At 39.0% G+C, this 12,611-nt stretch overlaps 1 protein-coding gene across 5 annotated transcripts in view; it reads left to right on the top strand.

The window, feature by feature from the left end:
• The window catches only part of poc1b (POC1 centriolar protein B), a 49,678-nt gene that overhangs the window by 1,926 nt on the left and 35,141 nt on the right, over positions 1-12,611 (top strand). For all 5 annotated transcript variants that reach the window (XM_036568249.1, XM_036568251.1, XM_036568250.1 and 2 more), the window contains exons 3-10: positions 275-446; positions 551-730; positions 2,990-3,097; positions 3,238-3,353; positions 3,456-3,589; positions 4,037-4,105; positions 4,203-4,355; positions 4,618-4,695. In XM_036568249.1, the coding sequence (XP_036424142.1) occupies positions 301-446; positions 551-730; positions 2,990-3,097; positions 3,238-3,353; positions 3,456-3,589; positions 4,037-4,105; positions 4,203-4,355; positions 4,618-4,695 (984 nt within the window). In that variant the 5' untranslated portion in view covers positions 275-300. The remainder of the gene's footprint in view (positions 1-274; positions 447-550; positions 731-2,989; positions 3,098-3,237; positions 3,354-3,455; positions 3,590-4,036; positions 4,106-4,202; positions 4,356-4,617; positions 4,696-12,611) is intronic.

The following is a 12,611-nucleotide window of genomic DNA, read 5'->3' as shown; positions in this document are numbered from 1 at the left end:
GATTAATCTGATAAAAAAAATGTTTTCTTTGGCTTTCCTTTGGTCTTTTCTGGCCTTAGAACTTCTTGCATATATTTCCCAGGCAATAATGTATTAAAAAAATATGTTAAAGGCCAAAGCTGTGTCACAAAACTATCGTAAAACAATCAGGCATCAGGCAATGCATTGAAGCAATGTATGATTGAATCATGAAGAAAACCCAATTAAATTCCTCTTTAAAATGTATCACCAATCTGTTTTGCCCTATTTAACTATGGTGAACCTTTTTTTCCAGCCACTGGATCTAATGACAAGAATCTAATGATCTGGAACCTCAACCCAAAAGCCAGAGCTTTTAGATTTGTGGGTCATAAGGATATCATAACTGCAGTCCACTTCTCCCCATCTGGTGACTTGGTAGCTTCTGCATCCAGGGACAAGACTGTTCGACTTTGGACACCGAACATGTGAGCAAAAACATACAAGATTTTCAATATGTCCTCTTTGTAATGGGTTAGACTTGATTTAATGTTGCAGGTATGTCTAAAATATCTCTATTGTCCTATGTCAGCAAAGGAGAGTCAACTGTGTTCAAAGTGCACACATCCACGGTACGCAGTGTGAGCTTCTCCAGTGATGGTCAGAGACTGGTTACTGCCTCGGATGACAAGTCAGTGAAAGTGTGGAGTGTGCATCGGCAGAAATTCATCTACTCCCTAAATCAGCACACCAACTGGGTGCGTTGTGCAAGGTATGCAGCTGGTGTTTCTCGCAATTTCCCTAATTTGTAATAAACTGTTTTTTAGAAAAAAACTAAACTGATAATGATGTTATAAATGTTAACAGAATTGCAGGCTCAAGAAAAATAAAAATGTTGATAAATAGACTAATTATGATTCATACAGACTAGACAAATTAAAGGAAAAAAGCTACATGAAGTGTCCTAGTAAGATCCTGGGCCACCACAAACAGGTTCACTACATCTTGGCATAGATTCTGTAGGTCTCTGGAAGTACTGGAGGGAACACTGTTCTCCTAGAACACATGTCACGCTCCAATCCTCATGGGCCAAAATATTGTAGACTTTAGCACACTGCTTCATTAAACACACTTGATTAAGCTCATCAGGCCTTCATGAACTGAATTCAGAGCGTTAGATGAGGGTAAACGCTAATCTCCTCAGCACTTTGGCCCGGAGGGTCCCCAGTTGGACATGCCTGTCCTAGAAGATATTTCCTTAATTGGTGTTTTGATGAGGTGGTGGAGAGCACCGTCTAATACATCACCACATTCCAAAATCTCCCATAGGTGTTCAGTTGGGTTAAGCCATAGCATATGATTTACCAAATTTTTGTAATCCTCAAATCATTCAGTGACCATCCACAGGGCAGGAGGAGTCACTGTGTCATCCTGTGAGAGACCACTCCCATCAGAATAGAAATGTTTCATCATAGAATACTGGTGATCAGTCAGAATAACTTTCTAGTCACCCATCCAAGGGGACAAGAAGACCCAAATCATTCCAGCAAAATCCACCCCCCCAGCATAACAAAGCCACCAGAACCCCACACAGTAGAGGTCAAACATTTAGGCCTGTATAATTCTCTTGGTGTACACAACACATGCACTTGCCCACTTGTGATAAATATGGGGAAGGATTGCTCATCTAACCGTCACTTTTTTCCCACATCTCTGTAGACCAGAGCTCTTTTTTTTTCTCTAATGTACTCTATTACACAGCTTTACTATAATACTCCTATGTCGTTGAGGATGGACTGCTGGCACACTGATCACATCCTGCACTGACATTCTCAGCTACCTGAGGAACAGTTGCTCTTCTGTTTTTCCTTATATATCACAATGATGCACAAGCATTGCGCTCATTGAATGTGCACTTTCAACCGTAATTTCCAACACCAGCTGTTGTCTTTCTCTTAGATCCAAATGCAGATATCATGTTCTTCATTGATCCTATTGAAACACAGGCCAGTTCATCAGTATTTGTGATTAAAGCTCCTGCTGTCCATTCCCCAACAATGAACCTTCTTTCACTTAAACACTGAGATCTTTTCTGTTTGCCAGATTATTCCAAATTCAAGGTAAACTGGGCCTGCTTATCATTTTTTAAATTATATTTTAATTGTTTTACAAAACAGAATATGCATATATACAATACACAGTGTGACAACAGGAATCTGAAAAAACAAAAACAAGAAACAAAGAGAAGAAGAGAGGGAAAAACCAACACATACTCACAGAAAACAAAAATGGCTCCAAAAGGCCACCTAGTGTGAGAATACAACATTGTTACATTTGTAAATGAAGAAGTTAAAATAGCTGATTTAGTGCTTATATCAAACCAGAAAGTAACAGCAGTGCTGCACTCCAGTCAGGCTATATGAATAAATGAAGCATTCCAAAAATGATTTAGATATATATCAGGAGCAAAGAATAGCTATAGTATGGTTTTCTCTGCAGCTGTAATGGCAGGCTGCCATTTAATAACCTTTTCTGAACTAGTGAGATTCAGTAGTGTGAGTCATCATTTAATAGGAGTAAACCTGGATCTAGACCAAAGGTCACTTAATTCATGGACCACATATTTACAGAAAAATATAACAGTCTCAAAACAGGCAGACTAAAGTAGCTTTTGAAATTGTTCATATATAGTAGTTAGGATTTTATTTTGTTAATTATGGCTTGTATGGTGTGCACTACATTTTATGAATAATAATGAAATGAATAAGTTGTCACACATAGACAACATTTTTAGTGGTTTATATGAATTTATCGTAAATAAAGGTTACTGCACCTTGAAAACTTCCAGTGTACTTAATCATTGCTTGGCAGTTTTTGTACATGCCACAAAGCAGGGTAGAATGTTAATAACTTAATTAGCAGCTCCACTTGTTCAGTTTCTGTGCTCATTTATTCAGGTTTTTTCTATGTCACTCGTCTGTATATCAAAGATATGTTTTAGCTTTTGTCACAGTCAGCGTTTGTTTTTCAGGTTTTCACCAGATGGACGATTAGTGGCGTCCTGTGGTGATGATAGAACTGTTCGCCTGTGGGACACATCAACCCGCCAGTGCATCAACACTTTCTCTGACTACGGCGGGTGAGATTTCCCTTTTCTCTGTTATATCTCAGGTTGGAGATCCGAGGAGAATGAATATGTCTGTGTTGATGCTTTTACTTAATTTCCTCTTGATCTCTCATTCCAGAAGTATTTCTTTGTCGCCTCATTTTCATCCACAGGCCAGCAACATTTGTGGACTTCAATGCCAGTGGTACTTGCATTGCATCATCGGGAGCAGACAACACACTGAAAATATGGGACATCCGAACAAACAAACTTATCCAACATTACCAGGGTAAATTAGATTCTCTGCTGTTTCTTTACTGCTAAACTGATTTTAAAACAATCTTGTTATTAGAACCACGTTATTCACCGACCTCACTTTCCTCTGTCTCAGTCCACAGCGCAGCAATCAACGGCTTTTCTTTCCACCCGTCTGGAAACTACCTGATCAGCGGTTCCAGTGACAGCACAGTGAAGATCCTGGACCTGCTGGAAGGAAGACTCATCTACACTCTTCATGGCCACAAGGTGAAGCTCTCAAAGGCCACAAGGCTGTGTTCGCTTTATGAACTTGAGTTACACTTCATGTGGTGTAAAATGGATCATCTGATGAAGAACAGAGCAGAAGTAGGAGTGGCGATGTGGCAAAAATACATCACCATGATATTTCAGAACACTTTCACTATCCTCATAGTGCATCATGATATTTAGTTTTTCAAAGGAAAAGGAACCAGTACATTTAAAAAAACTATTAAAAACTGTTAACACACGGATTTTTATTAAACTTTTCACATACTGTGCTGCATCAAATCAGATTAAACAGACCTAATTATTCTCGCTTAGCAATAAAACGTGCATTTGGTCCTGTGGACGATCAACAGTACACTTGTGTATTGTCACGTGATGTAATTTACTTTGACATGATTATACTGTCATATTGCCCACCCTTTAGCAGAAAGTTTTTTCTTTTCCCAGGGTCCAGTTCTGGCAGTGGCATTCTCTCGAGAAGGTGATCTTTTTGCCTCTGGGGGAGCTGATTCGCAGGTATAGAGTAGTATAATAGGCTGTCATATGCTTTTCCTGGACTGGAAGGTTGATCGGTCATGTGTCTGATCCAGAGCATCTGGTGATGTCTGCATAGGTTCTGATGTGGAAGACCAACTTTGATGCGCTGAACTACAGGGAAGTGTTAAGCAGACACAGCAAGCGGGTAACCCCAGATCCCCCTCCTCACCTGACGGACATCTACCCCAGGTCCCCCCACCGTCACCACACCCAGAATGGAACTGTTGAGGTTAGTGCTCAGACAGCACAACTACTAAAACAACAGATAACTTCACTATTGCCACTATGTCATTGTTGTTTTGTCACAATGTTAATTATTCAACCTAAACAGATGAGCCAATCATTGCATCAGCCCTGAGAAACATGTAAACAACTGAACAGACTACAAGAAGAGTCGATTAATGAAATGCACTGCTGAGCTTTTCATACCTTGTAATATGATGACTTGTCTGTTGTGTCTTTTATTAACTGTCCAGCATGTGCCTTTTCAGATTAATCCTGTTGTTACTGACATCCAGTCAGCTGATCCTCATGTGGTGGAGGTAGGAGAGGCTCCGTTCTCCCTGAAGGTAAGATTTAATCTCCGAAGCTGAAGCTCCTCCAGAATCAGTGTAGAGTTTAGTTACACAAACAAAGTGTAGAGAACAGTGGAAATGTATTTCTTAACTGAGGTTGCGACTAAGTAGATGAGCTAAGAACTAAGTATCTGTGTCCTATTATGTAGTTTAACCAAAGTTTGCATGGAAAATCTGCAGCATTTTTGATCATTGTCTGGTCTTTACGTTGAAATGACAAAGAGTAGAGTATTGTATTGCACCTTTCCTTTGTAGTTGCTCCTGCAATAATTACACTACTGAATTATTTCTCTAGTGAGAGTACAAGCTGTATTAAAACACAATTCTTGCCAAGCCAAAACTAAAACATTTAGCTTGAGAGTTTCTCTAACAAAAGCAGTGAGAAAGGAAATGACTGTTGCAGTCAATGTTGCCATGAATTGTTTACCCTGGGTATTTGTTTAACTCTTGTAATCATGCAGGCATCTCTTTAAAAAGAGGCCTCAGTCTTTAAAACTCATTTAAACCTGTGTAGGGCATATAAGATTGTAGCACATCCACCAGGGGGCGATGCAGGCTATATATTGTGTGGTGTGTGATGCGATGCCTTCAGACGTGCATGTTTTACTGCCACCTGGTGTTGGTGAACAGCTCAACAGTGACACCGTTGTGCTCTAGGATAAAAAAGACAGTTTGGCTACTGGAATACATTTTTACTGCAGTCGCTGTGGTAGTGGAGAATTTGCTTTTATTCCTCTGGTTAAAATGATAAGATGTTTACAATCTGTATTCTGTCTGCATTAATATGCGTAAAGCAGGGCAGTTACTGAATTCCTTAGAGGAGGTGTGTTTAATTATTACATCAGTTTGAAAGTGTAAAGAGCACTTCTCCTGATGGTAGCGTGCAGAGGGCGCAGTGCGCTGGTGCAGCTCATAACACAGCCCTGAGAGCTCACACGTGATCTGCTTAATGCACACTACACTTAGGGCCTTTTCAAACGCAATCCCGTCAGTTACATTGTATATTACTCTGAACAAGGGCTGAACAATATTTGGAAGAATGACATTGAGATGTTTTAGTTTTTGCAACAAATATTGTGATATTTAATAATGTTAGATTTGTTTTGTATTTGTAGAAGAATGTGTTTAGAGGAGAAATTCAGGCAGTGCACTGTTAAAAATAAAGATTCTGTGCAGGTACATTTTTCGTTCATCAAGGTACAAACAACGTAAACGTTCCCTCAAAGGTACAACAGTGGTTTTAAGATCCAGTTGTGAACCTTAAATAACCTTTTTCCCAGGTGAAAAGTACGCATTTGTAGCTTTTCATAATCTAATGTTTTAAAATAGAGCAATAAAATAAAAAGGCTGGAGATGAGACGGGGTGTGTGGAGTCAGTACAACTTAAAATATAATTTCAGTGGAATTATGTTCCCTGACGAAAGGTAATGAGATGACCACCCCAGTGACAAGAGGGGTACTGCCCCAGAGACAGTTTACTACTTTTATTTCTGAGAGTGTAGTCTAATAATATGGTTAACTCAAAATAACAGTTGTAAAGTGTTAGTACTAGGGTTTCATATGTAGAAAGTACTAGCGGTGCACCATCGGCCAAGATTTTGGCCAGTTTTTGCTTTTCGGTAATTGGCCAATTTATTATGTTCGTTTTTATGTTTATGATCTGTGTAACAATATTATGACATAATTAATGTGCGTCTATTTATAGATTCTATAATGTAAGGGTAGATCACGATCCTCCTCTGCTGTCTGGCATTAGGGAAAAGTGTAGCACCAGCTTGGCCATTAGACCTTGTAAATTGAAAGCCAATCATATTAGACCTTGACAACAGTGAAACTCTTCCAAATGTAACGACAGTTCTCTACAGTAATGGCAAAATGTGTCATGAGTGAAGCTCTGGGCCTTTAACAACAGTACATTTCAAAAGTAAGTTTTGATGAAATTATTACTTTTAACTGTTACTATAATCGACTGAAATAGTGATGATTAGAAACTACATCTGTTTAGTCCTGCATATACTCGCACTACAAAACAGTGCTGCTGCAGCTAATCATTTTCTAGTTGACTGTCTACTACTGGCTGCCGTTAACTGTTGTGTTAAGGTAAACATACCTTTTTTCATCATTGTAAAATAAAATAAAATAAAATTAATGGGGGAAAAGCACAGTTTGGATGTTTGCTGGCTTGCTAGTTAGTTAAACGTGTGCTACTTTGTCTTATTTCAGCTGTAAAACTGATTTGACATATGTGTCCTTTGGCTAGCCAAGTTAAATCTTGGAAATTTGTGAGTTGATTAGATTATCATCAAGGTATTAATGACTGGATAATGTTTGATTAATGATGACAGCATACCATTTTCATTTATTTTGGTATTTACCAAAACAGTACACATGTATGTACCAGTCAGTTATAACATGCTTTTCCACATTATTCAATCTTTCGTTGGCCACACCGTCTCTGTACGGCAATGAATATGAAGAGAAAACAATGCACTGATGCACCAGTGACAGGACTGAAGACAGACCTACATAATTTTGTTATTTTGTTTGTTTATTTGTTGGAGCACATGAATACTCTTGATTCATCCGAACACCCACACAAGCTCATCTGAAGCCTTTGAGGTTGGCCAGAATGCTCAAAGCACACAGTAAAAAAAAAAGTGTAATTTGCTAGACGGCTCAGTGGCATATTGCAACCTTTGGCAGTACTAATATTGCTGGTCCAATATCACAATAATGATCAACAAATATATATTGTGCGTAGGCCTGACATAATTATTACATAATTGCCTAATCACAATTATTTGGGATGATCGCAGTGATCACTTTCCACATTAGATTTCACAGTAATATTAACAAACAAAATGTAAATTGAATGTGGTGGGTGGAGGCAAATACATGTAAATAAAAGAAAGCAGTAAATTTGTTCATTAAAACACATCATAGAACTTATGAAAACAAAAAAAATCATGTTTAACGGGCAACGCAAAGTAATATGTTTAAAGGGCAGTTCTGAATAGTGTGTGTGTGTGTATGTGTGTGTGTGTGTGTGTGTGTGTGTGTGTTTGTTAGCTGTGTAGCTAATGTTTTTAGCATGCATGCTAGCAGAATTTTTTTGCTTATATTTTCACTCTCAAGAAAAAATATAAGCTTTGTCTAAATACGCATGATTCCGTGTAACTGAGACATTTGTGTGAGAGTGCTCAGTAAACATGGCTAAGAAGCAAGATGACTAGTTAGCCAATATTTCCTTCCTTACTTTTGACTTGACCTTTAATAGATGCATAAAATGAACAAGAAAAAAACAATTTAAATTTTTGATCGCAATTATTTATATGACATTCAATCGTCAGCTAAAATTTCAGGCTTGTGACAGCCCTAATTGTGCGGGCCTGCAGTCAATTTCTCTCTGAGTATAATTCTCTCATTCAGTCTCCTTTGTCTGTGTCTTTCTCTTACTCAGTGTGTCTCCCAGTCTTTTGCTTTTTGTCCCTCTTACATATTCTCTGCCTGTGTGCTCTGTGTAGTAGCTCAAGCATGAAAGCAGCCCAGTAGTCCGTACACACACGCATACACACACACAGACATGCACACGTGCTTTTAGCTGACCTCACTTTGCCACTGGAGCCGATGCCTAATAATAGACTATTTCATGCTATGACTTCAGCTTTGCTCTCCCTCTCTCTCTCCTTTGCATTCCTTTTTTTTTTTTCTGCATTTCCATTTCCTCTATCATTCACTAAATTGCATACAGGACATGAAGTCCCTAACCAACACCATGCCTCCTGCTAAGTGGGTTCAATCTGGTTCAGGGTGCCCTCCTGTTCCGGAGCTGTCAGGCTGTATTTACAGGGAAACCCTCAGATGTCCGGCCCCGCGCATCCCACTGTCCCCCAGGTCAGAGTTTCCTCAGTCCGCAGCCCTGTGTTGCGTGCGTGGGAGGCCAGAGAGGAGGAAGCAGGCGGCGCGGTGAAGTCTAACCCGGGGCACCTTTTTGTGTGACACTTCCTGCCATTGCTTCCCCTTCACTGACTCTCTCTCTACTCTCCTTTCAGTTCCAGCATGTGTCTGTGTGAGATGACGCAGTATTTGCTTGATGCCCTCCTCAGTGCGGCTCTCCCCGGCGCATTAGCCCTTAAGCGCTCTCGTGCATTTGCAGCATTAGCAGGCCCCATCGCTTCTGAATGGGCGCGCAGAGCACGTCAGCACTGAGCTCAACACACTCGGCCCATTGATGAGAATGCATCTACTCTTCATATTTCCTCTGCATCCTCACTGATACTGTGCATCCTGTCTTAAAGAGGTAGTTCAGTGAGACATGCCAAGACATGTTTGGTGTCTGAAATCTGTTTCTTTAGTTTTGCACTGGAGCTAAAAGTTAATGTAGCTAACAAGAAATTGAAGCTTGAACCCCTCAATTAGCACAGTGCAAACTAGCGATGCACTGAAATTTCAGCCACCGAAAAGAGAAAAAAGTTGGTCAGAAAACGCAATAGATTTAATAGGTCTGCGCTGAAGCGTCCAGACCTACAACTTAACAAATTATATGAATGGAAATGAAAAAGAGAAACAGTGAATAAAACCACTGTTTGTTTCCCTGCCTCTTCTGCTCTAGTCAGACACATTCAAACTGTTTGAGCAGCAGCAGATCAACAGTGACGCGCTCAAACGTGGTCTTCTGCAGCTTAGACCTGCACACTATACAGTCTTTAGCTTACATGTGTTTCAGCATTAAATGATTTAATGAAAAACTTTAATGGAAATCACATTTTCTATTTATTTATAACTCATTATTCATCAAAGTTGCATCATATCTGGTGGTAAAATGACTGCACACCACTCACTTGGCGTATGTGTGCAGTCAGACTCTGGTAGGAGTTCGTGTACATTTCAGTTTGAGTTTAACAGCCTGAAAAATAGTGCTTGATTTGTGGTTAACCAACTAAAACTATTATCAATGTCATCTATAATACCAATATTAAGAGTAACACTAGAGCTGTCCTTATCATGAAATTTTAGCTGACAATTGTCATGTAATTGCAATTAATGATTTAATTGCTGTTTTAGTTTCATTTTATGCAGCTATTAGAGTACAAGCCTAAAGTGGCCAAATTAGCTGAATGTGTCAGAGTCATGTGTAGAGTCAGTCAAGCCGACACTTTTCTTGAGTGTGAAATTATAAAGAAAAAAATCTCTGCTAGCATACATGCTAAAACGTTAGAATTAGCTACTTTGCTAACAAATGAACAAACTTATTAATGCTGCCCTCTAAACATGTTAGAGCACAAAAATAAAACAACTTTTTTTCCATGTTTGTGAACTTTTTATGCGTATTTTTATTTATTATTTTTTTTTGTCTCAAGCCAGCCAAATGATGCTTGATCTGACGACTGGAAAATGATTGCAGACAATTTTTGGTATGTATTGTTCAACTGATTTAGAGTGACAGTCTCTGGAAATACTGCACTCAGTATGACGTGGTCCACCATGTTAGGGATGTTTACGGATCACAGAGTCATAAGACTGGTCACTCCAAATCAGTTGACCAACAGATGGTGCAGGTCAACAGTCTCTTCAAAGACAGTGTTAAAAAGGGGCCAGAAGCAGAAGAAAAATTTCAGAAGTGAAAGAGTGATTGCAGAAGCAAAAAATGTATCTGCAAGATCAGCAAATAGAAAAATGAAAACAATGATTGGCAAAGTAAACAATACAGTTATATCAAATTGAGTGAAAATGGGTAGTAATCTTTCTGAAAAATTACAGTTGATTTGTATTTGCAACATATTTTGGATGTTTTATATTTAAAATTTGATATTTAATGGCTTCAACAGTGAGTGTAGATGTAGGACTTTCTAGCAAGTGACAGGCATTTACTGAGTGATCAGCTTGAAGATGATCTGCCTGAGAAGTGTATGTGTGGTGTGTGTGTGTGTGTGGCTGTTTGTGTGCTGACCAGTATCATGTTCCTAAAGGCGGTAGAGTGGGGCTGACGGGCAGGAAACGAGCACAAAGTCTCTTCCTGTGGCGTAAAGAGCAGGGGATTGGGTGGCCGCGAGGTGTGGATGCCAGCTTTAAGTGCTGCCATCGGCTCCAGTGACAAGACGTGACGGAAGGAAGTGACTAAAGATAGAGCAGCCCAGGGGAAGGCTCACTTTCCACTGGGAGAGCACGGAGAAAGATAGCCTTACAGGGAAAGAACTCGCTCCTCCAAACTGCCAAAAACAGACTTTTATTGATATGACAGGAATTATGAGAGAAGTTTGTAAAAGAAAACGGGCACATATTTTGTGTTCATGTAGTTACATGACATTAGTACTGTCACTGTTGATTATATCAGTAATAAATGAATTTACTAATTACTTGAACAATTGCTTTAGGAAAAAAAGCCCAAATGAACATTGGCCTTAACTGAACAATAACAAACCAGACAAAGTCTATAAAATATTTCAAAATGGCTTATTAGTAACATCAGTGTGGGGAAGGATGTTAGCAAGATGTAAGAACGAAAGAAAACTTTAAAAAGACTTAATATGCTATGGGCCTGATGTACTGGGTCTTCTATGCCATTTTGCTTGCATGTAATGCACAAAACTGGTGGCAGCACAGTGTGGAAGTGTGGCTGATTACTTACTCCAACATTTGAGCAGTTAGCGTCGCTCAGTTTTACATGGATTTTAGTCCACTTTTTAAAACGAGAAGTAAATCTGCAGTCGTGTCTTACAGGCGTGCTGTCGGGGGGCTTCCTTTAACAGTGACAGCAGTCTAAACAGAGGCGTGAGCCACAAATACATGCTGAAGAAATATTTCCCAAAAGAAAAACTATTCTATACTTCTACAGAGAACACACTTCTGCACAGTTTGATACACAATTCTTCCAGTGTATTAAACTAAAAAAAAATGAACTATAAAGAATAAGAGAATTTAATATATGCATTATTATCACGAAAAACTGCCAAGTAATCATTTCTGTTTCATTAAGAAGGTAAATTTTAATCAACTTTATTTTGTAGCAGCCTTATATGACATACATCTGACCTCCAGTAGTAGATGCTGATTAGTTTTGTAATTTACAGTGTGTGGCCCATATCCTACATTTTTTCTTGTATTTCATTTCTTCTACTTATTACATTTGCGTGGTTTTACGTACTGAAAAACTAAAGTGGGTTTAAAACTAAACCCTTTTTTTTGTTACTGTGCCTTTAAGATTAATGTATGTAAATGACCTCTGTTCTGGCTGGCTGCTTTGTATTGCATGCCATTCAAAAAGCAGTCTGGGCTGAAATGCTCCTTATAACTTCAGTCTGAGTGGGCAGGTTTCAACTGCAGTAGGCTGTTAAGCAGATAAGTTTAAAAGCATTGGGCCCCATTTACCAATCATTCTTAATAACGAATTCTTTCTTAAAACCCTCACAAACACAGTTTTCACAAAGATTCTGATATTCACCAATGTTTTCTTATTTGGGATTTATTCTTGGGTAACAACAGAATCTACACACACTCAGGAGCGCAAAGGTGAGAACAATTCTGTGGTTTCAGAACACATCACGAATCTGACATAGGCTCTTTCTTAGGACCTTTCTCAAGGACAAATTTAAGAAAACACTTAGAAGACATTTAGGAGAATAAGGCCCATTGTTTTCAGTGACATCACGAAATGAATTCGAAACAGGCTAAGTTGCCATACATGGCCTGTATGGACTGAGGAGTGAACAGCATGTTTAGAAACTGGCATGTTTACACACTGCATCAAAGTTTTGTTTCAAAGAAGTGAGGAACATTTAGTTTTGATCTGATATGGGTCTTTCAAATCCATGTTTTCTCATGTGAATGAGCTACATGTCAGAAAATGGGGTTATTTTTTTGGCTGGAGAAAATCAGCAAGGGTGAAAAAGTGATCTATCAGTTAAACAGTC

This window comes from Colossoma macropomum, unplaced genomic scaffold, assembly GCF_904425465.1.
Source record: "Colossoma macropomum unplaced genomic scaffold, Colossoma_macropomum, whole genome shotgun sequence".
In the NCBI taxonomy this organism is placed as follows: Eukaryota; Metazoa; Chordata; class Actinopteri; order Characiformes; family Serrasalmidae; genus Colossoma; species Colossoma macropomum.
Note: the sequence above shows the minus strand (reverse complement) of the source record. Positions and strands in the feature narration are given on the sequence as shown.